At 38.4% G+C, this 25,322-nt stretch overlaps 3 protein-coding genes across 8 annotated transcripts in view; 1 reads left to right on the forward strand and 2 right to left on the reverse strand.

The window, feature by feature from the left end:
* Positions 1-1,465: 1,465 nt before the first annotated feature.
* On the forward strand, positions 1,466-6,932 carry LOC148178636 (glutathione S-transferase 1-like). Its single transcript, XM_088030412.1, has 3 exons — positions 1,466-1,726; positions 5,807-6,004; positions 6,444-6,932. Exons 1-3 carry the CDS (start codon positions 1,589-1,591, stop codon positions 6,777-6,779), a joined length of 672 nt encoding a protein of 223 aa, XP_087886538.1. The 5' UTR covers positions 1,466-1,588; the 3' UTR covers positions 6,780-6,932.
* A 137-nt stretch (positions 6,933-7,069) lies between these two features.
* Positions 7,070-8,133, reverse strand: CIAPIN1 (cytokine induced apoptosis inhibitor 1). Its single transcript, XM_088030411.1, has 4 exons — positions 7,898-8,133; positions 7,467-7,847; positions 7,286-7,416; positions 7,070-7,236 (listed from the first exon to the last, which is right to left on the reverse strand). The coding sequence occupies exons 1-4, from the start codon at positions 8,034-8,036 to the stop codon at positions 7,123-7,125; spliced, it is 765 nt and encodes a 254-aa protein (XP_087886537.1). The 5' UTR covers positions 8,037-8,133; the 3' UTR covers positions 7,070-7,122.
* A 1,368-nt stretch (positions 8,134-9,501) lies between these two features.
* The window catches only part of Lar (tyrosine-protein phosphatase Lar), a 144,641-nt gene continuing 128,820 nt past the window's right edge, over positions 9,502-25,322 (reverse strand). For 3 of the 6 annotated variants that reach the window (XM_088030407.1, XM_088030404.1, XM_088030405.1), the window contains 16 exons: positions 21,338-21,532; positions 19,676-19,786; positions 19,355-19,630; positions 19,011-19,295; positions 18,378-18,401; positions 18,104-18,204; positions 17,854-18,046; positions 17,459-17,746; positions 16,461-16,757; positions 13,828-13,967; positions 13,487-13,689; positions 13,300-13,433; positions 10,240-13,250; positions 9,911-10,191; positions 9,722-9,857; positions 9,502-9,668 (listed from right to left, as the gene is read on the reverse strand). In XM_088030407.1, coding sequence (XP_087886533.1) covers positions 9,600-9,668; positions 9,722-9,857; positions 9,911-10,191; positions 10,240-13,250; positions 13,300-13,433; positions 13,487-13,689; positions 13,828-13,967; positions 16,461-16,757; positions 17,459-17,746; positions 17,854-18,046; positions 18,104-18,204; positions 18,378-18,401; positions 19,011-19,295; positions 19,355-19,630; positions 19,676-19,786; positions 21,338-21,532 — 5,744 coding nt within the window. In that variant the 3' untranslated portion in view covers positions 9,502-9,599. The remainder of the gene's footprint in view (positions 9,669-9,721; positions 9,858-9,910; positions 10,192-10,239; positions 13,251-13,299; positions 13,434-13,486; positions 13,690-13,827; positions 13,968-16,460; positions 16,758-17,458; positions 17,747-17,853; positions 18,047-18,103; positions 18,205-18,377; positions 18,402-19,010; positions 19,296-19,354; positions 19,631-19,675; positions 19,787-21,337; positions 21,533-25,322) is intronic. The other 3 variants (XM_088030406.1, XM_088030409.1, XM_088030410.1) reach the window with 3 other exon arrangements.

Consider the following 25,322-nt stretch of genomic DNA (forward strand, 5'->3'; position numbering starts at 1 on the left):
TGCCCAAAGAGACACGGAGAACAAACTAGGTAAATAAAGACAACAAATAATATCTTTCTTTATGTCAAGTACTCGATTTATTCAGTTTCAAACAATAAAATCAACCCAATAACACTAACAAAAAAAAGTCCTTTAAAACATTCTAATCTACAGATATTAAAAAAATTACTTTTATGAGTTACATACACTGCAAAATTCGTGTCTATTACTTCAGTAAAATTACTTGTTCATGAAGTAAAATTTAATTTGGGAATTTCATTATCTCTCCGATTTATTTAGGTAGATATGTTATGTAAGCGCTATATTTGAGATTGTGACAGAATAATCCTATATTTGAAATGTAATTATTAAGTAATTTCATATCATATCAAATAATATTTTTTATATCTGTATAATCCTCGATTTATTATGTTACAAGGTGGTCCACACCTTTCGAGCCTATTATAGGTATTTATTATTTGTGAACGTGAACGATTTTAATAAAATTTTAAACGAAAATTATTAATTCGTAAGGCTTAAATGATCCATAATGAAACCACTTGCAATTTAGCTACATTTTTAATGAGTAAATTTATTTAGAATGTTTACTATCACGTGAGGTATGAAAAATTACATTCATGTACCAGAAATTGGCTACATCCTAGATTCCGTTAAAAAAAAAACGAATTTGTCATGACAAATGTTGTTTTATAAAATGTAAAACGCATTTTGTTCAAAAATGGACGTAGACAACTTAAACCAACAACTGTGTTATTAATTTAGTTTCCGAACTCATAACGTCACAGTTGAATACACAACAGTTAAAAACTTGTGAGCGTACGCAAATTTTCAAATTTTTATCATTAAAATTAGTGGTGGCCGCAAGTTTTTCCGAACCACGTATAATGTACGACCTTTGAGCAATAATTTAGATATCATTTTAAATTTTAATTATGTTCGTTTTAATTCCGGTGTGATTGGCTTCATTCCTGAAATAGAAACCGACCTTGTATTTGAACACACCCATTTTCAACCAGTAATAAATTAAGTGATAAGAATCTCGCCCATTTTACAGACTTCAGCTTAAAACCCATTGGTTGTTGAAAGAAATAAATCTGGAAAAGTTACCAATAGAAAACAAGTAATCACTTGAAATCACAAATTAAACCGTTCGGTAGAAAATCTTAGTAGGGGAGAGTACATCGAAAAAGGATCGAGGACAACTCAGACTAAAACCCTCTTCCTGACGTGTTTAGTTCATTTTCCCGAGTCTACGACCATTGTACGTTTTCTGCAACTTTGAAGGGTTTATTGGAGCATCGTCACGTCCCCAATTCCCCTCTCCGATGTTCGGCCCCAAATCCCCCCGAGCCGTTCCTGCGCGAGCAAAGCTCCAACTCAAAGCAACAGTTGGTGCAGGACAGGACAGTTATTGATTTGTCTTTGAGCCTTGCGTCCGCGTCCTCTTTTGCTCTCCGATCACAATGCATCTGTTTTTCGCCGCGTTGTGATGTCACAGAAGCGTGGAATCTATTGTTGCCCACGGACGTTCACATCGAAGTCCGCTGAAGGCCATCATTAAAATGTTGAGTTGTGAGTGAACGAGAGGATGCCACCGAAACTTTATTATAATGATATGAGCCCCCAAAGCAGGGCGGTGCTGATGGTGGCGGGGGCACTGGGGTTGGAGATGGATACACAAGAAATCAATCTCTATGGAAAGGAAGCGGACCCAGAGCTGCTCCAGGTAATTTTTCTGTTTTTTGGAGACCTGGAGATCGCGTGTGAGAGTGATGTGTGCTGTCAGAAGTGATATTCTGTAATTGTATCTCGGTTCGCATGAAAGAACTTGGGAGATAGAGTGGGGTCATCAATCACATGCGAGTTTTTGGAAACGAATTGAGATGGAGGCGGTGGCGATGTGGAAAAATGTGTGGTACATTAAGTTGCCGATGTCGTCAATGAAGTATTACGTGATGATTAATGAGATAAGCCACCTGCTAACTGGGTCTTTGGTCGGGTAACAGATTAATAACGTTTTGCGGTGATCGTCGTCAGAGATGGAAGCAGTAGAACAGATCCGTCGAGGTCATGTTTAACGACGTTTTTTGGGATATAATTTTACACAATCACTTCAAATTGATTACATTTTTCTAAAGAAGTAACTTTAAGCGAAGAAGATCAGAACTTTTCAAGTCGAAAGTTTTTTTCGACAGTCAACAATCTTAAAGTTATGTTTCGAACTTACTCAAGTGACACACCACATTTCAGAAATTGACTAAGTTCATGAATGAACATCAATTTTATTATTTATTATTCATCAGGTTATAGTCGAATTCTTTTCGAACATACAGTTTAAATTTAAATACTTATTTCTGGTGTTCGACAATCTCATAAATTCTCAGTGTTATTAAATAGACTAATAAGAAAATAAAAAAATCGACCAAATAGTTTTCGAGATGTTTAGATCAAGAGGTTGTAAAATATGATTAAAAGATCGTAAAAGTCTATATTGACAGATTTTTTGTTTCAACAGCTGCAAACATTTAATTTTCTTAAATATGTACATACTTCAATAAAAAAAAACACCAATCAATAAGGTCAATAAGTAGGTAAAATAACTGTCTCCTATTGTGAATTTAAGGTCCATTTTGTTCCATCAGGTGAAGATTTTTAAATATGTATTCGTAAATTCACTATGAAAATGTACTAAGTATTAAAGAGAATTGAAGAAGCTTTCCAACGAGTCAGTGCTTCCCAAGGTACACATTAGAGAAAAACTGACTGGGTATACATTATGTTCTACAGCAAAATATCCCTCTAGAACGGCCAATTTTTTTCGGCACGATAGTTTGTTTTAATAAAAAGTTTTCTCTTCAGCGGACAACTCCCCTGAGCGGACGCGAACACACATTTTTCGTCTCATTGCCTTGAACGAATAAATGGAGCCATTCCAGTGGTGAGAGTTCCAGGCTATAATTATGTACAGTGTAATTCAATTCCAATTTATCTAGAATAGCCATAACATAATAGAGTAGACTCTAGATTAACCGAGCTAATGTGGACCAGCCCTTGCTCGGATAAGAAAAAACTCGGATAATGCAAAGACAGTTTGAAATAAAAAATGTTACACAAAAAATCAACTTATTATTGTGTTTGTTTGTTGTACAATTCACAAAAATTTAAAAACTTTTGGAATTATGTCGGTTTCATTATTGTCTTTGTTGACTGGGCTACCATCAGTTTCACCGCGTTATAGATTTGCATACATACACAGAACTGCATTTCCAAGAACAAAATCAACAAGCCAGACCAAATACGGCGTTTTTTGTGTAAATTAATAATTTTCTGGAAAAACTCCGATAAATTTTCGGATTAGATCGGATAACGCAGATGAACTTAAAACCACAGGTTGTTCGAATAACTCGGAGACTCGAATAACCGGGACTCGGATAATCGAGAGTGTACTGGACATACCTATTTGGGCATTTTGAAATAAGATATTAACGTCAATTTATCATTTTTATCGTTAATACAAAAAGTGTCTGTGCTTAGTGTCAATACCTTAAGCATGCATCTGTAGTAATTTTGATAAAAATTATCATTAAGTATTACGTAAGAGTAACATTTAAGTCGTAAAAACAACACGTTAGAGATCTCCAACTTTATAACGTCGTTTATAACGTTGATAGAGTACACTATCAAGGGTTATATCTACATATAGACAAATGTATTTAAAAAGGTTTAATATCAATATAACTAGATCAATGTTTCTTGGGAAATTACAACTTAATTTTTTTTGATGAACATAAACACATACCTATCGGAATTATTAATCCCATCAAAGGTCATTTTTAGTTGCTTTTTCAATTGAGCCTTGTAAAACAACATAAATTTGTAAATATGTATGTATTATAGAAGTGAAAAAAATGAATACATATTGCGATTTCAGAAGTAGTAACAAGTTTAACTTTTAAACTTACAAAATTTGTAGATTAATTAATTGTAAATTAACAGTTTCAGAGTGGCTCAGAATAAACACTCGTAAAACAAATTTTCTGAAAATTCTTTTAAATATGCAGCTATTAGGTTCATGGTTTCATTATCAGAACACTTTATTTCTAATTATTGTGAATGAACCGTACACGCATTTTTAGTTTAATTGAAATGCTACTTTCATTTTACTGGTTTTGTTTTCGATGTTCGTTAACTTTTGTGATAGTGCTTAATAAAATTACATAGTTCTCGTAACATTCTATTTCTGCACGCGAACTAAGCTTCGTGTTCGAGATACTGTAAGCTCAAGAAAGATATTTATTACTTTTCTTAATTGCATCGAGCAAATTACGTCAGAGCTAGATTGGAATTCTGTGTTCATTAAAGAAATAACTCGAAAGACAAAGAGTGAAACAGAGTGTTGTAGCTTCATAAAAGTAATCCGCAGTTATTGATTTATTCCTGAATTCCTGTCTGTTCCTACTTATAACTTAAAGAAAGAAGAATAAAGTCGGATTTTTGTTACTGTGGTTTAACTCAAACTGATGAAATGGCACGACCAATTTATCCAACACATCGTTATTTTGATGGATCTAGTGTTTAATATGTCAGGAAGCTTTTTAGTTTGCAGGAGTTCAATTAATAGAAAAATTTATGTCTTCTGACGTGTGGGCAATTACTTCACTTCTGACCAAAATTAACCAAATATAAAATGTTTCAACACTTGTGAAAGAAGAAATAGTAGAATTCTATTGGTTTAAAAATTAGGAAGAGTTAAACCAAAGTAAACAATCTGACTTTAGATAAAAATTATTATACAGGGTCCGGCAACACTTGTGTCAACTTCCAAAATCGTCTTTAATTTTAAATATAAAATTTTAAAAATTTGCATACGCTCATAGTTGAAAAAGCTCTAGAAGCTGATGTAAAAATGAAGTGACTTGTGAAAATTTGGTGTAAATGTAGTTTGTAACTGCGCCGTTATAATTCTGAAAACTAACTTGATAAAACAGCGTTTTTTTCGCAAATTTTCAACACAATTTGCATTAGATTTAAAATAAAAATTCAGATATTTGTATCACAGTTATGTTAAAAAAAAATTGAATTCGCGAGTATTTTCACAAAAATTCATAAATTGCTAACAATTATAATTATCAGGCGACGCGACGCCAAACAGTGATAAAATAACAAATTTTTGCGTCAGCTTTTAGAGTTTTGTTTACTATGAACCTATGTAAATTTTCAAAATTTTGTCTTTAAAATTAAAGACGATTTTGGGGGTGGATAACACATTGTTTCACTTTTTTTTAAAGAATCCTTAGTTTCATTATTGATTATAATAAAATTATTATAAGATGGTTGTCAATATAATCAAGAAGTGTTTACCTGAAGCAAAAATTTTATTAATTTAATTAAAACTTGTTTACAACGCTACGATAGCCAATACACAGAAAAATGTTATCTAATTATACGTAGTGTGTATTATATTTATTTTAAAAAAGTTTTGGAGCAACACAACTGCTTAGAATAGTTATAGTATTTTGATCAACATGTTTTCTCAGCCAAACACCTATCCTCTTTAAGAATCCCGGAAACGGATTTGAACAAAACAATTTGTGATGTTCTTTTATTCATGCGACTCGAGGGATAAAGGACCTGACGTAATCCTTGTTTGCTTTTATAAAATATCCGATAGAACAAAGTAAACTATATACGCATCGTCATTATTGTGGGTGTTCAATCGAGACGATAAAAACTAACGCGAAAGCCGTCGCTGTTGAAGAAATAGTCTTTTTATTACATAATGGCATTAACGGATATTTTTCTTCAGGTCAATCCTCACAACATCGTGCCCACCCTGGTGGATACCGACTTCACTCTCTGGGGCAGCCACGCTATCGTGACCTACCTCATCTCTCAACACAGCTCTGAAGAACTCTACCCTAAAGAAACGAAACCTAGAGCTGTAGTCGATCAATTTTTACACTTCGATTCTGGCGTCTTATTTCCTCGAGTCAATACCATTATCGTAAGTATGCGTAATGGGGGTGATAATGACTAACGACATTAGCATAAAAGAAGCATTCCGTCGGAAAATTTAATCACGTGGGGTGCAATTGTTTTTTAATTTGGGTCAAACACTTCAGTACATCCGATACAAACGCCCACACTGTGTTTTGCTGTAAACTCGGAAGTTTACTCGCTATTTTGAATTGTATGGCATGTGAGTGCAAAACAGAATCGATTGCGAGAACTACGGTCAAGGGCGAGGTGTTTTTAAAACAACATTTTCCGGTCGGACACTTAAAATATTAAGTAAATTATCCACTAAATATTTAACAGTGTGGGAGACTATCTATTTTGGCATTTGCTTTTAAATACTTGAACACTCCCACGAAAAATCGAGTAAAATATTCTTGAAACTTGAATTTGTTCCAAGTAAAAAGTGTCCTGATTTTTTGTTACAGAATTCCATAGTCGTGGAAAACGAGAAAGAAATATCTACGAAACAAATAAGTGCAATTACGGAATCTTACAAATTTTTAGATAAGTTTCTACACAACAAAAACTACTTAACTGGTCCAAGTTTGTCAGTGGCTGACTTGTGTTGTGTCACAACAGTGAGCACAGCCACTCTTGTCACACCCATATCAACAGAAAAGTATCCGAATTTGTCCACGTGGTACCGAACTTGCAAGAACCTTCCGTACTACGAACAAACAAACGGTGTGGGTCTCAATAAACTTGACGCTCTTGTTGAACTTAAGCTGGGAAGACCTCGAACCAAAGACTTCTGTGAATAAACCTTCTATGTGTTGGCAACAATTGAAGATCCTCAACTGGTCTTATGTTTCTCGTGATATTTTACATTAATTTATTTATTTGATGATTTATGATAGATATTTATACATATTAATGGAAATGTCAAATTAATTAAATATCTGCCTTTAACAAGACCTTAACATTTCAATATTGGTGAACAATCAACCTGAACAACTAAAAAAAATAAGTCAGTCTCATATCTGCTTAAAAAAACCGGATATCCTATAAGTAACATTTCTGAATATGGCAGGCAATAATTAAAACAAATCTCTACAAATAAAGGAATTCATTGAGAAAACTACATACTAACAAAACAGTCTCTATTTAAATATCTGCTTTAAGTAGATTATCATTCAACTGTATCTTCTCGCCAGGTTTAAAAGCTGGCATTCCCAAATAAGGACAGCTTGCACATCTAAAAGCATCTCCTAGGTAGCACTGCAAAAAATTGATAAGATATGTGCCAACATGAAATTATAAAACAAACATTTCCACAAGATGACTTTGGTGCATTGGTGGTATCCACAACCTTCCCAGTCTGAGCTTCTGCTTGTAATTCTTCAGCGAGACCACAACTGCAGTCTTTACATGCCTTACGTTTTCCAGTTGTACCACACACTGAAAATTGTGTTACTAACTCTTGATTACTGATTAGAGTGTTTTTTTACCTCTCAAAGAAGATGGGTCAGGCTTCTTCAGATCATCTTCATCTAACAAATTATCAGGGTCAATTGTTTCATCTTCATCTAGATCATCATCTAATTTCCACACTGCAGCTTCTGGCTTTTTAAGGCTGAGTTTGGCAAAAGATCCTATTTGATATTTCGGTTTTGTGGAAACAATAAAAGTGTCAGATTCTTTCTTAACCTCAACATTAGTGAAACCGGTGGTTTTTAACAAAAATTCAATGTTATCAAAGTCGGTAGGAGCTTGAATAACAAAGTGTGATCCTGGTTTTATTGTGTTGAAAATTTTTTGTGTCAAAGAGTCTTGGATGTTTTGGGCAGGAACGCGAAGTAATGCTGCATCAAAGAAGTTTTCTTGGAGGTCTTTAAAACGTGAAAAATTAGAAGAAAAATAAAAATGGTTGAGTCATTACCTTCTGAAAGATCACCTAAGGTTATGATAGTTTTTCTGACATTCTTAAAGTCGCTTTCAACTTGAGCTTTGGTGTCAGTCTCACATACCACCAACAAGGTCTGGTTTTCTTTTAATTCAAGTAAATCCATCGCACTCATAACTTATTAATTTGTTGTTTTGTTCTGGAACAGTGACGTTTTGTGGTTTTGAAATTGACAACTGACATTTTTGACAGATTTCTCACTAAAGCATTGCCAACATAGAAAGAAAATTTACTAGATATTTAAAAACTATCCCCAATTATTTTTTTATTCTGACTAATAAATTAAATACAGAAATAAACTCTTCCTGAGTAATTTATTTAAAAGTAAATGTAGAATTGTAGATGTGGTTAGGTCATACGACGACTTCCATGATATTCACTGCCAATTTTTCAATCATATTTTGATGGGCAATTTGTCTCATTTTCAGCCAAAAACCAACAAATGTTTCCTTATTTTCACTTAACTATATCGAATTTCAAGTTTTTCTACAATTTTTTTATGTTTAACTGAAATGATGGTTTTTATAAAATCGTGTGAAGAGAGGGCAACAAAAAATGCCTTCGCTACGTGCGCGAGAAATCAATTTTTTCATACAACTCAAAAAGTTTCCGGAAATACTATTTATTTTAGCTCTTAAAAATTTCAATCAAATATCAGACCTCTTATTTATTACCTTCCGTGTAAGAATAATGTTTAAGTGGTGCTTTCTTTGTAGCAAATGCATTAACAAACGGCACCATCTAAATGCTGCAAAGGTAGAATTTTGTTTATTCTACCATTCTTTAACACCCTTAAAATCCCACGAGATTTTTTGTTTTCTACATAAATAAATTTTAATTTTCAATGTTGTTTTTTTAATTTCGATGTTATTTCAGAGATAAATATATCATTATCTCCGAAATAACATTGCCTGAACGTTTTACAGCGCTCCCTGCAAGAATTAGACGTGTAAAATCTAGAACTTTATTTTCATCAAAGTCTCATTTCATTCATTCCTGTGCTACAACGGTCATGATTTATTACAAAATATAAACAACTCGTCGCAAATGATAAATATAAACAACGTCCATAACCTAAGGGATGTGTGAGATACGACTTTATAAATCGGTTGAGTATTATTACACCTTAAAATATATAAAAAAGGTACAAAATATCATTGTAAATAGATATAAAAAGTAAAAAGACGAGATTCTAAATAATGAAAATTAATATATCGCTGCTTTTTAAGCGTAGCTGTAATAGTTACGTTTACAGAAGAAATGATATGAACATTGTCAAACAGTCTAAAATAACATGCTCTAGTCTTACAACATATATGCAGTCGAGTTTACATCACCTAAAATATACAAAATGATGATTACAACATCAAAAATTTAACGCAAAATGGAATTACAGTCAAACGTAATCGATAGGTATGAAAATTGCACGATATATGATACAAATTGTTTTCTACTAGTCTTTTCATGAGTCCACAGGTTGTGCACAGAGCAAACTATACAGATTTTTCTTGTATTATATCTTCCAACATATAGTTAGGCACATAGTTTACACACATTTGCACACTATTTTTCTGATTTAATTTTTAATTCACTATTTGGGTTTAAATTAGAACGCAACTTTGCTCCAAACGTTCGATTTGGCAGTAAGAAACGAAACAGCTCAACTTTAGCGGGACCATCAGTTGGTGTAATGGTCGAAAGAACCCAGATATTCGAGAGCCGCACGGTAGCAGAACTGATATTGATCCTGAAACAAACAAATTTTAATCTTTTGTATTGCTTTGGATGTAAAACTCGTACCTCCGTCTGGACCATGGCTGGTCTTTGCGTGCGTAAAATCCTTGCCGTTTGGAAAACATCAACCACACCTTCGTATTGCATCCTTTCCAACGCTATGCTTAAAGTGATAAAGACGCCAGTTCTGCCCACGCCCGCACTAAAAATTGTAAGTAGAAATTACTGAAGATCCAACGCGGCGACTGGACTTACCTGCAGTGGACCGTGATTGGACCGTCTTGGCCGAACTGTTCTTTAGTCTTGTGGACTTGACCAATGAAATCGATGAATCCATCTCCGTACTTAGGAACTCCTTGTTCCGGCCAATCAGTGAACTGGAACTGCCTGACGGTGCGTGATGAGCCTTCGCGAGCGTCGGTGACCTTAAATTCGCGAAGGATGTATTGCGGCATGTTATACTCGGCAATGGGGTCCACTACGAAACACTGATAGCGGACTGAGCGGTCGCTTGGCCAATATTGGTGACACTTTTCCTGTAAAAATAAATGTTCTTCGTCTAAAACCCTACAAGTAGTACTCACCCTTCCCATTTCCTTCAACTTCGTCAACATCACGATAATCGTCGAGTTGTGCTCCCACAGCATCCTCCACAAGTCGTCCGTAGTATCCACCAACGGTCCTTGAGTCGCAATATACGCTTTTCTGTACCGGTAGCCATCAATAAAACTAGCATTGATATAATCTGAGCCCTCGATTCCTCGGATAGGCGCCAAACACACCCTAGTGCTTTCATAGGGCAAGATATGTACCAATCGATTCTTATGTTTATTGCACGGCAAGTTCGCCGTTACGAATCGCGACGAATCAGTCTTAATATTGCCCAATTTCTTGAACTCGTGTTCCATTCCCGTTACGTTCTCTCCAGGCTCCAACTGCATCAATTTCTGGATATGCGATTGTAAATTCCTAGCCGGCACTTCCGTTTGCCCACAAATAACAGCCTCCAAAAGCGCGTCGTGAATGAAGATATACTGATCCTCAGTCTGGACCATGTAATTTCGTTGCGCCCTCAAACAAGTAACATGTCCGTAAATATCAACCGTCTTTTCGTGCTTCATTCTTTCCAACATTGAATCGATGACGATAAAACAACCAGTACGTCCAACCCCAGCAGAACAGTGAACTACGATAGGTCCCGATTCCATTGGATTTAAACTGCGAACTCGTTTCAAAAACTGTAAGAAAGGCGCAGGATGATCAGGGACACCATGATCGGGCCAAGCCGTGAACTGTAACTGTTTGATTTCTCTACGTTCAGTAAAGCCTTGTTTGTGGATTTGGAAAGTTCTTATGCAGTAAGTTGCCAGTTCTTGGACGTCTGTAATGGACACGGACATGTTTCCGTACGTTTCTGACCCGCGCGTCGGCCAATACTGGTCGCATTTGATACGGGTGCGTTCTTCCAGCTTGGTCATCATAACAATTGTTGCAGTCTTCAGTTCCCAGCACATGCGCCAGAAATCGGCGAAGGTTTCTTGCAGAGGGCCCTGGGTAGCCACGTATGCGTTGTGTTTGCGGTAACCGTCGCAATAGTTGGCATTGATATAGTCGCTACCTAAGACACCCTCTTCTGGTGGTAAGATAACCCTACTATGATCGTATGCGATCACGTTTGCGTACCGATTCTTCGGTTTGTTAACATCCATATTCGAATGATCCCATGTGAACTGCTGTCCAGGCTCAATACTCTCGTACTCCTGCGAAAACTTGAGATTGTCATTTGCTTTAAGTCTTTCGATATGACTGGCTAATTCCGAGATTGAAATCGGTGGATGCGAGATCATTGCAGGAGTCTGGAAGTTCAATCGTCTCATTTCTACAGGATCACTTGGCGCTATGCTGCTATTTAGATCGGCAGGAATCAGAGGGCGAGTGACGGCAGCTTGATCTGGTGTCTTACACGGCTGTCTCCTCTTTCGATATATGAAAACTAGAACGAAAATGAGAGAAAGGAGCAATGCGGCTATGATAGGTCCAATAATCCATAAGACGCCGGCTTCCTTGCGGTGGGAGCTCACTTTTACGTCGTTGTCGGTAGGAACATTGGGATTTGGGCGGAGAGGTGGGTCACCAGGTGGAACTTCACGCATATCCAGAGATAAGTACTCCGAAAAAGGACTACTAGTGTAAAGATGCTTTTGGGGCGTATCGACCACAGCACGCACGAATATGCGATATCGGCGACCTCGTTGAAGCTTGTAGTTGGTGAATCCATCGTTGTCTTCTCCAGTGCCGAGATGAAAAGTGTATGGAATGTTACGTTGTGGAAACTTTGCAGCAATGTATGGTAAATTCGGATTGGCCAAAGCTTTCTCCTTATTTTCGATCAGAGTACCAGTCAAAAATTGGTCGGGATTTTTATTGACTTGAGTTTTATCTTCTGGTACTACAATCAGGTAATAGTGACTAATAGGACCATACTCCTCAGATGCTTGGGGTAAAATAACGTGGATTTCTTCACCGTTAACAACCCCATAGAAGTCGGGCTTGACCATAGGCTGTGGTGCCGCCATTTGTGTAGTAACCGTAATTTTCGTTGGAGGTCTATACGAATAATCGGTCGGAATTGCGCTCACGTTTACGTTATACGTCGTAAAAGGTGATAAATTGTTAATTGTGTAAGACCGTACATCATCGCCCAACATGATTTCCGATCGCTCGATTTTCTGAGTCTGTGTTATTCCTTGGGAATCCACAAACTCCTTTATTGCATCAAAAGAAATCTTATATTTAATGGGGTTCAGTCGAATGGGCGGAGACCATGTGAGAGTCATGGAATGTGTGGAGACTTCATGAGCTCTTAAGTTTAATGGAACGTCCTCGGGTTTAACTTTAACAGTGACTTTTTCGGACAGTCTTCCTAAACCGTTTTTCAACCGAGCTGCTACAGCAACGGCATATTGAGCGTACTTTTCTAAATTAACTAAATCAGCAGACTCAGTTAGTTCCACTGATTTCTGCTGCCATTCATCCAAGTCTTCTACAGCTGTCATGGTGTAGAATATCTGATACCCAATGATTTTTCCTCGCGACGGTACCGGTTCCCACCAGACTTCTACGCTTGAATCTGATGTAGCTACCGCTTTGACCGACATTGGAGCTCTACCGATGTCACGATCGGTCTGAATTGTAAACTTCTCACTATTGGGTCCCGCTCCTTGTAACGTATATGCTTTCACGTGAAACACGTACTCCGTGTTTTCCTCCAAGTTTGTGAAAACTGCTTTAGTAGTCGAAACGTTACGCGTGATCACGTTACTGTGATCTGATTTTTTGTGAAACTGAATGTCGTATTTGATAATCTGTCCGTTGCGGTGCTCCCGAGTGGGAGGATCCCAGGTCACGCAGACCACATCGGGAGTTTGAAAACGGTACGTTATATTAGTAGGAGGTCCAGTAGGTGGACCTTCTGGAGTATGCAAGTACTTGATGGCTTCTTGTCCAATCCCGATATGATTCTGACCAGCTACTCGAAATTCATACTCTACTCCCCGCTCGAGGTCGTTGATCCGATACGTGTTGGTGTGAGTACCTGAAAATGGTTTTTATTGACAAGCAGAAGATGGTTTCCACTCACTGACCCTTGAGACTGACATCTTTGAGTTCGTGGTCTTTGACTCCGTATCGTAGTCTATAGCCCTTGAGCTCGCCGTATGTTTGCGACGGTCTTGTCCACTCTAATTCAATGGTGACGGTTGGTTCACGTTCGATGACCCTTTAACAAAATCGATAATCACAAATAAGTTCCTCAATCTATGGTCAGTTTACTTTATTGTGAGTGCAGGTCGGTTGGGTACTCCTCCGGGCGTGCGCACGTGTACCGGCGCGCTTCTATCACCATCACCTTTCCTCGTGAGTGCTGCCACCTGAACGGCGTAATTCGTGTCCGGTTGCAATCCCGTCACGATCAGTTCCATGACCGCATCGCCGAAAACATCGAACTTCATCGGATCGTTAAGGAAATTCTTGCCCTGCGAGCGAGAGGATTAAGAGGGGTTAATTTATCGGCAATCGTGCGTCGAGTCGCCGTCTGAGGTTTATAGAAGCCATATTTAGAGCAATTGCAAACAGACGGCGACTCCACTTATAAAATGTGATAAAAACTATACTTCTTCCTTGGTCTCCTGAACGTGGACGTGGTAACCCAAGATAATGCCATTCCTCTCTTTCGGATGGGGAGCTTTCCATTCGACTTTGATTGTGGTGGAGTTTATTGGGGTCACTTTAACGTCTTGTGGCTCGCCAGGAACTGTGAAATTATCGACAGTTAAGCCACCGTTCCGTGGAGGACATGAAAGAACTTATCATTTACGGCATGCAGGCACTTCGTTTTAACTTTCGATTATTTTGGTTGTCTCACTCATTCTTTGTAAAACACAACAAAAATCAAAGAAAACAACGAAAAACCCATAAAACTTCCTAAAACATTTGAATACCAACACACGAAATATCCTTGAATAATTACCTCATCCAGAAGGATTAATGGAACACAAGAACCTACCATGATATTTATCTACACATTTATCAGCGGAAAATAGAAAAAATTATCATTGTATACTCGTCCCGGAGCTGCTTGAAGAAAAATAAATAAAATCGGAAAAAGAACATTGGTTTCGTTGTTATCTAGTGTGGATGATCGTTTTCCGATTTGTATAAATCAAAAGCGCAAAAACAGTCTACTCTTCTAATAAAAAAATGTCACTACTAGCACACAACAATGAAAAAATACTCACTGATAACTGTGGACCGAGTAATGCAAAAAGTCAAAGAAAAAAATAGTAATTGTAAAAGTGTTACAACACTATTATATCCATCAAAATTCAAACATGTATTTTTACAAAAATAAGAGAAAAAACTATCTCCGCTACAAAAATGCTTGGAGGTTCATGTAAAAATAGAAAAAATACTCACACACATGTATTGATTAAAAACTCTGTTCAAAAATTGTATGTATTATCATCGTCGGGGGAAAAACCGAACGGTCAAAAAAACAAAAACTGTAGGGATTTGTGGATTCTTCGCATGAGCGAAAATACGGTGTCGGAAAAAATCGTGTCCAACTATTTGTCACATGTTAGTTGTTGGTTGTGTCGTCTCACTTGCACACACTTTAATAAATTCTTTGTATTGAATTTTCGTCTCTTCATGCAGGAACAAAAGAATAAATCGGCTAAAAGACGTTAGAGAGCAAATACCAGACATCGGTCAATGTCAAAATAGCATGCCCATAGCATCACTATTCTTCCTACGTTCTACGAGTGTTAAGTATTGGTATTCAAATGTGGCAATTCCAAGCTGTGCCTGAAAATCAGACAGCGAGCCAAAACAAGGCAAGTCTTGTCTCCACGATTGTCTTGGCTCGCCCTTTCGTTAGTCAGTTCGGACAAGATCGTAGCAGAACGGAAAAAAACGAAACGTTTCTACTCCGTTCATCATCAGTTAGCTGTGCTATTATTATAGCGTTAATCAGTAAATCTCTTCAATATTAGTACTCAGTCATACAGTCACACACAAAAAATGGTGCAAGTGTAGTTTACACACAGTGAAATGTGATATAAATGTGCCATATTAAAGTGCGCATGTCACCTACTTGTGAGAGTGAGGTGCTGCCTAGCGATAGACAGGGAAAGGTACGACGGATAGGCAGGGCGGGTTTCGGTAGGAGAAAAGGCGAAGGAATCACCAGCATGCTAGGTGGTGTGTTACTAAATTACGAAAACGGTGCACGAAACCAACTAAAGAAATCATCATAATTATATAAAAAATAAAACAGTGCCGATTGTGACTCAAAAAATGTGCCATTGCAATGCAACTCTGTGCGAATGAAAATCAATAAGCAATCATTACATGTGAACGTGAGTAGCTAAAACAATAACAACAAGGAACGAAAAAAAAATCGAACGAAACAAGTTTCAAAAGTGAACGAAAACAAAAACACAAATATCAACTAGTAAATTTTTAGAAATACCGAAAAAACAGTCATTGAAAAAATCTACGTCGAAAAAACCTCTTTATATAGTCAGCTCCTGCAAACGCTTTTGTAGACAGAAGAAAAACATTAAAAATTATTTTTTGTTCGTCTTTAGTTTAAGTTCACTACACTATTGAGGTTCACGTGAGAAGTCAAAAAATGCTGCAAAAAATCACAAAAATTCACAAAACCAGCTTCAAAAAATCCATCCTGGGCGGGCTGCAATGGTTAAAAAATATTGGTATTAAGTCACACATATCACTACGGATATGTCAAAAATGTATGAAAAACTACAACTAGAAGGCCAGGAGGACGCCAGCGTCCCCCTGCAAATTAAAACGAAAAATCGATACACAGAAAATAAAAAAGGAGAATTTGATCAGGTGTTAGGGATCGTAAGGGTTCACAAACCCTGGCTCCGTGTAGATTTTCTAAAATTTGCAATTCTAAAGTCTGTGTCGGAGCAAAAGTTTGTGTACCAAACTGTAAATATAACCGTCGCTGTTCTCTTTCGGATCACAATATGTTTACTGTTTTGCACTAAACTCCCCTCTCGTAAGCTGTCAACTGTGGTAACACATTTATTACAATGGAAGGGGACGAGTTCGGCACGCGTACTCACTCCTCAAAGAAAAAGAACTTCACTTTTTCGGTTACGTCAGTCAAGTCAGCGCCCCGTTCTCGTCCCGTCACTTTTTTTTGAACAATTTCGTTTTATACAACGTTCACCGTTCTTATGATAGTTAGATGTTATCAAAAACTGAAACGTACCATCTTCATGGGTTCGCACGGTGATCGGGAATGAGCTGGGTCCGTCCCCGACTGAGGTGCCAGCCAGGACCCAAATGCGGTAAGTGGTCCACCTTTTAAGTTCGTCAAGCACAAAACTAGTAGCGTTCAATTTAACTTCGGTAGCTTCACTATCTGATTTATCAGCTTCGACATACTGTAGCTTGTAGTATACTATGTTTCCGTTGCTGCGGTTAGCAGGTGGAGGATCCCAGTCGACTCGGATGGCAGTAGGACTTACCGCCTCACCGGTAACGTTGCTGGGCGGAGCGCCCGGTACTACGGTGGCGTTAGCGTGTTAACTTAAGCCAAAAGCTTATAGCCTAGATTTTACTTTTTAATGTAATGTAAATGACTCTTTTTTTCTGAATTAAAAACAAAAAAAACATGGAAAAATGACAACAAGTGGATATTAAAATAAAAATTTTCACTACCTGGTTCACGTGAAATGAACACAAATCATAAAAAACCAGTACTAAACAAATAAAAATGAAATAATGAAACAAGTGAAAGGTGCTCAATTGCACATAGTCAATTAAAAATCGAACGGCATAGCATTACTTGGTGCAGTGCTCATTAACAAATTAATATCCACTGACGACTAGTTACTGGCATGCAAATGCAATTCACAGAAAGAACATTCATCCATCTCGCATCCACAACGCCATTATAATTCAAATAGTTTTAATAAACTTACACACTTCTGGAACGTAAGTTCCGTTCAATCGCATTTTTAAAACAATGCATCATTAGTTTTTACGGTATGCAATCGACGCGTTGTCGTGCCATCGTAAAATAAAAACTCCTTCGACGGCATGACCCGCGCCCCTCGAAATTGAATGTGCGTTTAAAAAAAAATCAGCACAACCCCCTCCCAATTTCTAAAAAACTACGTGTCGTTTGCAAACGCATGTGTTGCAACACAAAAAAAAACCACTTCAAAAATCCACCCTCAACTTACAAACGACCCCTGTTCTTACCGTACTGTTTCGTTCTGACTGGTATCGGTGGTGTGGTTGCACCTTCCCCACGCTGCGACCTTGCTGCCAACCACACGTAGTAGAGTGTGTTGGGATATAATCCCGTCAATGTGTACGACTCAGAAATAGAAATGCGACGGTGGTGTTTCTCTTTAGCGTACGTATCATTCCAGTACAATTCGTAATTGACGATGTTCTCGCCGGAATGCGTTGGTTTACTCCATTGGAGCGTGACCGAGGTCTCTCCTATATCCGACGCCATCAGGTTGCTAGGTTGGCTCGGCACGCCTAACAAATAGAAGTAAAAAGAAAATATGCACCAATTGCCAAAATGCGTCCATATAACCAGGAGTTAAATTCAGTCCCACGTTGGGCGCCAAATCTGTTTGCCTTACCTTGTTGTGTTTTAACGTGGACGGGGGCGCTAAGTGGTCCCGGGCCAACCGATGTAAATGCCTGTACACGAATTGTATAAATGGTGTGGGGAGTAAGTTCACTTATTGTCGTCAGCTGATTGTTGTCGACAACTTGAGACTCCCACTGGGCCATCGGCAGTTGCGAGTTGGTGGTGTAGTATACTTTGTAACCCTAATAAAAAAAGTCAAGTAACTACTCGTTCTTTCGCATTGGACCCTGAGTGCTTACGGTGACTTGTCCGTTCGCCGTTTCTGGTTCATCCCATTGTATCACCATTGTACTAGAACTGAGTGGTCGTACTTGAACGTTTCTTGGAGATGATCCCGGTTCTGAAATTGTACATAATTAGGCCGAAAGCTGCGCTCTGTTGTAAGAAATGCATTCAAAGGAAAACAACTTCGACCGAAAAAACGAAAGAAGAAACAAAAATGAGAAAGGACAGTTATACAACCAAATGACGTCACTTATGTGTATTAGTTTTTATTGTGAACATTTAACTTACTGGCACCTCCAAAAGGCGATTCAGCTAAAAGAAAAACAAACCAGTTAGATCGAAAGGCACAGACGATCAGAAAACGAGATTATTAAAAACCACTACTTGCTAGAGATTACCAAAGAGGCGTGAGTGAAACTACTCTAGTCGTGTAAAAAGGCACACAAAAATCCGAAAAAAACTTACATTAGACATAGGCACAAAATCCATATGAAAAATGGGTAGTTTGCATGAAAATGATAAAGAGTAGGATGAAAGAATACGAAAGTTATGAGGGGATGATGGAAACTATCATCATCGGTTTGATTAAACGCGCGATGAATGATATCCTCCTCCAAGATTCCATCTCAAAATATTTGGTGGGAAAAGCGAAACATTGCGCAGGGTGCACATGAAATAACATTTCCATTAAATGGCAATATTTAACTAAATTATCGCCATGTTTTCATTGCGGTTTTTTCCTGGCGAATTTCCGTTGCACCCTGCATTATAAATGTTCGCTTTGAAATGGAATAACCTTTACGCTAAAACGACTGTCTAAATATACACCGTTTGCTCCGTTTCCTTCGAAAGAGCGTCAGAAGCGGAACAAGTGGTTGCACTGCTTACAAGCGGAATCTGACAAATTTCTGAGGAAATTACCTGTTTCTCCCGTTGTAACGAACGCCGGAGTGCTTGGAGGTCCTCTACCTATATTGTTGACTGCTATGACGTACATCTCGTATTCGGTGTAAGGACTAAGACTCCTAATCGTATAATACATTGTAATTATTCCTGATATCTCGCTGTAAGCTTGATTGGCATATTTTGGCTTGAATTGTATGACGTAATACTGTAAATCCTCCGGTCCGTTGTAGGACCAAGTCAACCTGACGGAAGTTGCCGTGATTTCTGACACTCTAACATCGATCGGTGGTCCCGGTAATGCTAATATTGCAGAGGAATCGATAAGAACCCACTCTTACTCAAACTGCAACAACACTCACATTGTACTTTGACCTGAGTAGTGACTGTGACTTCCCCCAAAGCGCTGGAGGCTACACAAGTGTAATTAGCGGACTCTTGGATGTCAGTTAGTTGCAAGATGTTCTTCCCGACTGGCAACTTGTCCTCGGGAGTTAGTTCTTGAACGAGACCTTTACGCCACTTGACCAAAGGCATCGGCCATCCCACAGCTACGCAAGTTATGTTCAAACTGGCGCCCAACATCACTTCGTGTAGTGGTTGGGGAGGAATTGAAAATTGGGGCGCGACACGACGTACTAAAAACATCATTTAGAGCACAGAGTTACAATAAAAGTTGTTACCTTTGACGTAGAGCAACGCCGATTTAGAGTAGTCAGTGCCAATCGTGTTTTCTGCCACACATTCATATTTTCCATGGTCCTTTTCTTCGCTGTCTCTGATCTGGAGAGCGCCTGGGAGCAGAAGATATTATTAAATTCCCTTTCCAGCATATCCCCTTGATATACATCCCTAGGTTTGTTTATACCCTATTGAGCGCCAACAAACTAAATTTTCATACAACGTTTTCGCACCGTCTCGGCTAACAAAAGTGAGTGCCATTCGAACGGACAACGGAGCGCTTCGCCTTGTCCTGTCTGAAAGCTTAATGGTCCCCGAAGAGGTCAGTTCGTTCGGGGAATTCTTCCAAACAAACGCTACGAACTCACGTGCACCAGACACTCGATTAGTTCGCGAAGAAAAACACGACAAAAACGTGAGATCTCGTCCTCACACACGGTAACGGATGCGATGGAAAAACAGACATCATCTGTCTGTCGCACCGAAAAAAACCGTCAAACGACCGTAATAAGACGTTAACAAGTTCGAAGATGCGATTTATCGTCCGCAAAGAATTGATTATTAGACGAAGGGCAAGGGTGCATGAAATGAGTCTTTTCTCTTTTCGCTTTTTCTTAAAGTTGTGACAATTGTGATTGCCCATAAATTTTGCGTTTCTTCAGTGAATCTCGGCAAATGCTAAAAGGGCCTTCAACTTGTATTTTAAACTTGTTGAAAAGATTCTGTTATGCTTATGATTTCTTGACCATAACATTTACTCGAACTGTGCAGTTTGTTGCGTTTCAAGACAGATTTTTATGACGAAGACAAAGGATTTTTAATGAAAAACATGCTTTAGCATTTCAATTATATTCTTTTATTATTTTTGTAATAAATTTAGTAATATTTTGTGGGGGACACGTTGTTCTTATTTATGTCTTTGAACTTTCTAGTACTTAACAACACTCATAAATAATGCAGCACAGTAATAATAATAGAACAGTTAATGTAATCACGTACACTAAAATTATCGGTATGGTAGTTGTACGTAATCACCGAAGTAAATGGTAAATGAGGGAGCGAAAAAGCTCCCGATTTCATAAAAAGAGGTTATTATGCGACGTGTGAGTGCGATTCCTGAACCAGAGATCACGGCATAACGGTGAGGATAAATAGAGTTTTTGTTGTGGTACGCTTGCGGGTATTCCTTAGTCCTGCTTAGGCGAATCAATATGCAAGGTTGGTAATCGCGACTCGGGTTACGTAAAGTTGTGACTTGCACAACGGCGCTGCATATAAAATTCTAAGGAAAACAGTGGGAGGTTAATAGTTCGCGGATGGTTTGTCTACCAAACCGTTTGCTGATAAAACTGATAAAACCAGGTCCGTGGAGGCGGATATTTCGCTCGTCGCGGTCGTTATTTTGGCAACCTGATCTGTTTTTCAAATTGCAACTCTGCCGACGATCCGACTCCATAATGCACGTATGCAGGGTGCAGCTGCTCGCCGAAAATCCCGTGAAAGATGAGCTCTCGTCGACGAACTTTGCAAGCGAATTACTCGTTTTTCTCCCATTCCAGCACGACGCCATATTAAAATCGTGCGACCTCGATAGCCTAACATATTACGCCTCCACCTGTGATTTCCCTTGAGCTTTGCTCCAATTAACAATGTCTTGCGTTTACCTGGTCTGTCGTCCCTGATCGTGTATCGTGGATTGTTGCTGGTATTGATGGGCAGCATATTCTTCAACCATGTGATCTTGGGGGGTGGAGTTCCGGTAGCGGAACATGTCAAGATGGCGTTGTGATCCTTTTCTACAACTTTATTTGTTGTCGGCGATTGGGTGATTTGGGGGAAGCCCGGGGGTAGTTTATCCACTGCAAAAACACACCATTAGATAAAATTCAACCAGACCAGAGTTTGCACACAACAGAACAAAGGGAGCGCAGTGTCAGTTTCCGCGTCTAATAATGCCCGCCGCGTGATCCGTTTTAATCTATTAACAAATTTCCGACGGAATTCGCGTAAATCAAAGCGTAAATTATAGATTTACGGTAGAAATTTATTGTCGGCTTAGCGACGTCGGTTGGTATGGGCCTTGTGCGATTTAGGTAGGTATAGATCGAACAATTTAACGCTTCGACCGTGTAATGCTGTTTACTCCAATTGCCGGTCAGTGTAACTTGGTTCTGGCTACGTATTATACATGTTAGTGCCCTTTGCATTAAACTTGCAATGGAATCGAAACGGACCTAATTCGATACGTGAATCTTGCACAAGGCGCCGGAACGCACTAAAATTTTATATTTAATTCGACTGGGCTCGGATTTACAGCCGGCGATGTTTGTGGTGAGGCTAACAAACTGGATTTTTCATGATTTGTGCCAAGCGTACAAGAAAAACAAAAAAGTAAAACAATTGTATTGTAGCTGTAACAAATAAACAATGAATTTCAAATGTTCTGCTGTCGTTACTAACTTGTGCTTCTTTAGCATTAGCAATATTTACAGTACAAAATTAGTTCATACCACGCCCTGATCTAGGTAGCAGTACAAATACAACGAGGTCTGCAAATTCAAATTATTTCCGGAATTCTTCGCAAACCGCAAATTATATTTTATATTAAGTATGGAAAAATTCTTCGTTCGTTTCGTCGGTACAAGCTAAATCCGTTACCATGGAGATTTTTCATCGTTCAATTAAAATTCCACACGAAAATATGCACCTGAAACGTGAAACTGCACTACATAACCAAACGCGACCCCTTTCAGGCGATGCACACCATCTGATACAGTTTCATGTGGAAGTTTAGTAGTCGAGAGCGCCTGGGGAACTTCCGGAGTAGCTAAGTGCCCCGGCATCGCATGCCTTCCACGTCGACTTAACGGCGATATAGTGTCATTTGTGCTTTCTCAATTTTTAAAGGTAAATGAAACGCGTCATATCCAATTTAATCGTAGCCAAGAGAAGATAAAGCGCTGAGAGAGACGTCTTGAATGCAACCGATTCATGCTGATGAAGACTGCAAGACCTTTATTGCGTTAATCTCTATGGACCTGGACCTGATCGCGTGGTCGCCTCGTTGTAGGTTAACGTGCACATTTGGAGGAAGGGCTCTATTACTTATGGGTATTGGGAAAAGGGTGGTCCCCTGCAGTGTTGCCATCATGAAATATAGACGTAATCCAGCGTCGCAATATCACCCAGCGGAGGAAAGACAGCGTAGTCAGCAGCGTTTATGTGAAAGGTTGAGCTAACGAGCCGAGCTATTATTCATACACAGAATCCAGAAGGACTAAGCGGTCGATGCGTTACAACCATTTCCTCAGTAATAGGAAGAAAGTATTTTGCTAATGTTACAAGAAAAAACTTTAGCAGAAGGAAAATCTGGAGGCGAAGAGAAGAACCGCTTGGAACAATAACGCAAAAATTCTAGCAGGTAGTAAAACGAGCGGATTTACGACCGACTAGATTCACCTTACGGACGGGGGAGAATGAATAATGTAAAATAATTTCATTGCTTATAGCATAATCCCTGGAAAAGGCAGGATTTACGATAAAAGCACCGTGCACTTGTTTCAAAATTATACACAATATGCAATTGCCTTTGAAGCACGCTAAGTGAATTAGTGTTTAGTTGGCTTACATTGCTCTAATTCCTCAGTAAAAATCTTATTGTTTGATGTAATATTTATAAGGCCTCTGTTTTATTGTGAAAAAATAAAGAAACTCGTCAAGACGAGGTGAGGAAATAATAAAAGATTAGCAAACATAAAACAAGATTAAATTGTAATTAGATCGACGCTAAACTCACACTAGCACCACCAACCCGTTCAACATTGAATTACTTTATTTTTAGATGTCTGCGCTTGAATATTATTTCACTAATAATAGACCCCAGTATCTGTTTTTACACAGGTGTCAATTTAATGGAACAGTAAAGATAATCCTGGCGTAGTCAGTAGGATACACCCCCATAACTAACTTATAATTTAAAATTCTGCCTATTAATTATTGTTACGTTCCTGTTCCCGAAACAATACTGGAAACTGTAAAGAACCAAATAAAACCGAAAGACGAGCCCGCTTAAACACCTCTGGGCTTGAGGAAATTTCACGCTTTTACCGTCGCGGCTCGGATCCGTTCATTAGTGCGAAAAGTTTAACAATAAATAGATGCATAAAACATGAAAGGAGGGAAGAAAGCGGGATATTTGGAGAGCATAAATTTATATTTTACGGATTCTAAAAATTGTACATGGAAACTTCCTTAAAAAGACATAAACAACGAAAGCTTTTAGGTCGCAAAAGAAACATAACAATTAAAATTTTTAATGCCCTCTTCACTCATAAATTAAAAGTGCTTTTAAGCCGAATTAACTGGCGGAAACCTGTCAAGGAATTACCCGGCCATTAGCGCCTCGTAAATAAGCTACAAGCATTTTTGTTGAGGCGATTGAGGACGTGAAAATGCTGGAGAGAAATTGGCTTCAGCTTGTAAAAGGTACTTTAAATATTGTAGAATAAAGATCACTTCGTCGGTATTTGAAAAATTTCAGGAAACCCGGATAAAGTGCATCAACACAAAATGAAAAAAAGACTTCCGTAAATTCAATGAGTTGAACGAGTAGATTTATACACTCGCGAAAAAAGCACAGCACCGGTGCACGTCGAGCTCCTCTTGGAAGCTAAAAGCTTCCCTAATGGTCTGATATTATTCATCGCATGAAAATACCTCCGAAATAAAAACACACACAGACTCTTATCCCAGTCCTGATCAAATTTTTGCTCAGATTTGCAACCGAGAGCTATTTCAAAAGACTCCTCTGAACTAGTTATAACTCGGTTTTTAGCTCCGAGGGCTGTTTAAATTCAAACTTTTTATATTTAATTCCACAATATGTGTGCGATGTACGTCTGAAGAATTTCGATCAGTTTCGATCCGTTGGAGCTTGCTATCTCTGCTGTTTAACTGTAGACAATATAAATCAAGGAGAAAACGTAAAGTCCAGTTTTGTTCGCGGGTCAGGAAGGCCATTCGTTACGGCCTGGTGGAACTTGCAAACCGAATAAATTTATTTCAGAGCTCCCTGCTCTCGACGAAAAATACAAAATTGTTCCACTCTTAACCCTATCGAGATTTATAAAGTTAGTTATGAGAACGCTCCACTGCCGCCCCCACAGGAAACGCGCTCAGATCTCTCCGGAATTGGAGATTTTCCCCGATTGACCAAGCAGAAATTGACGTATTAATTTCCACTGCCAACAAAAAATAAATATGGGGATTCCAACTAAATATCAATAATTGCTTAAGTTTACTAAGTAAGTAGATAAAGACGTAACGCAGTTCACAGGATAATCACCCACTTTCAGTTAATTTAATTTTTCCATTTCAGTGTTTGCGTCATTTGTTAATATAATTAGTCTAGACGTTTTTGTTTCGAATGTCCTCGAATAAACAACCTTTTTGTGGTCTTGAGTCTAGCCGTTTTATTCTGCGTGCAACATAATAAGGATTAAATCTGGTGCACGTGTATACGTCCGTTTCTAGTCAGGACCAACAAACCTTTTATCATCCGAAGAATGAATAACGGACGGTATTCAGTCTCGTTCTCTCGACTTTCCACCCACAAATACGCCATTGAAAAGTTGGCAAGCAAGCGCACCC

The sequence above is a fragment of the Gnatocerus cornutus genome, chromosome 2, assembly GCF_029298725.1.
Source record: "Gnatocerus cornutus isolate USDA-ARS CGAHR chromosome 2, icGnaCorn1.1, whole genome shotgun sequence".
NCBI lineage: Eukaryota > Metazoa > Arthropoda > Insecta > Coleoptera > Tenebrionidae > Gnatocerus > Gnatocerus cornutus.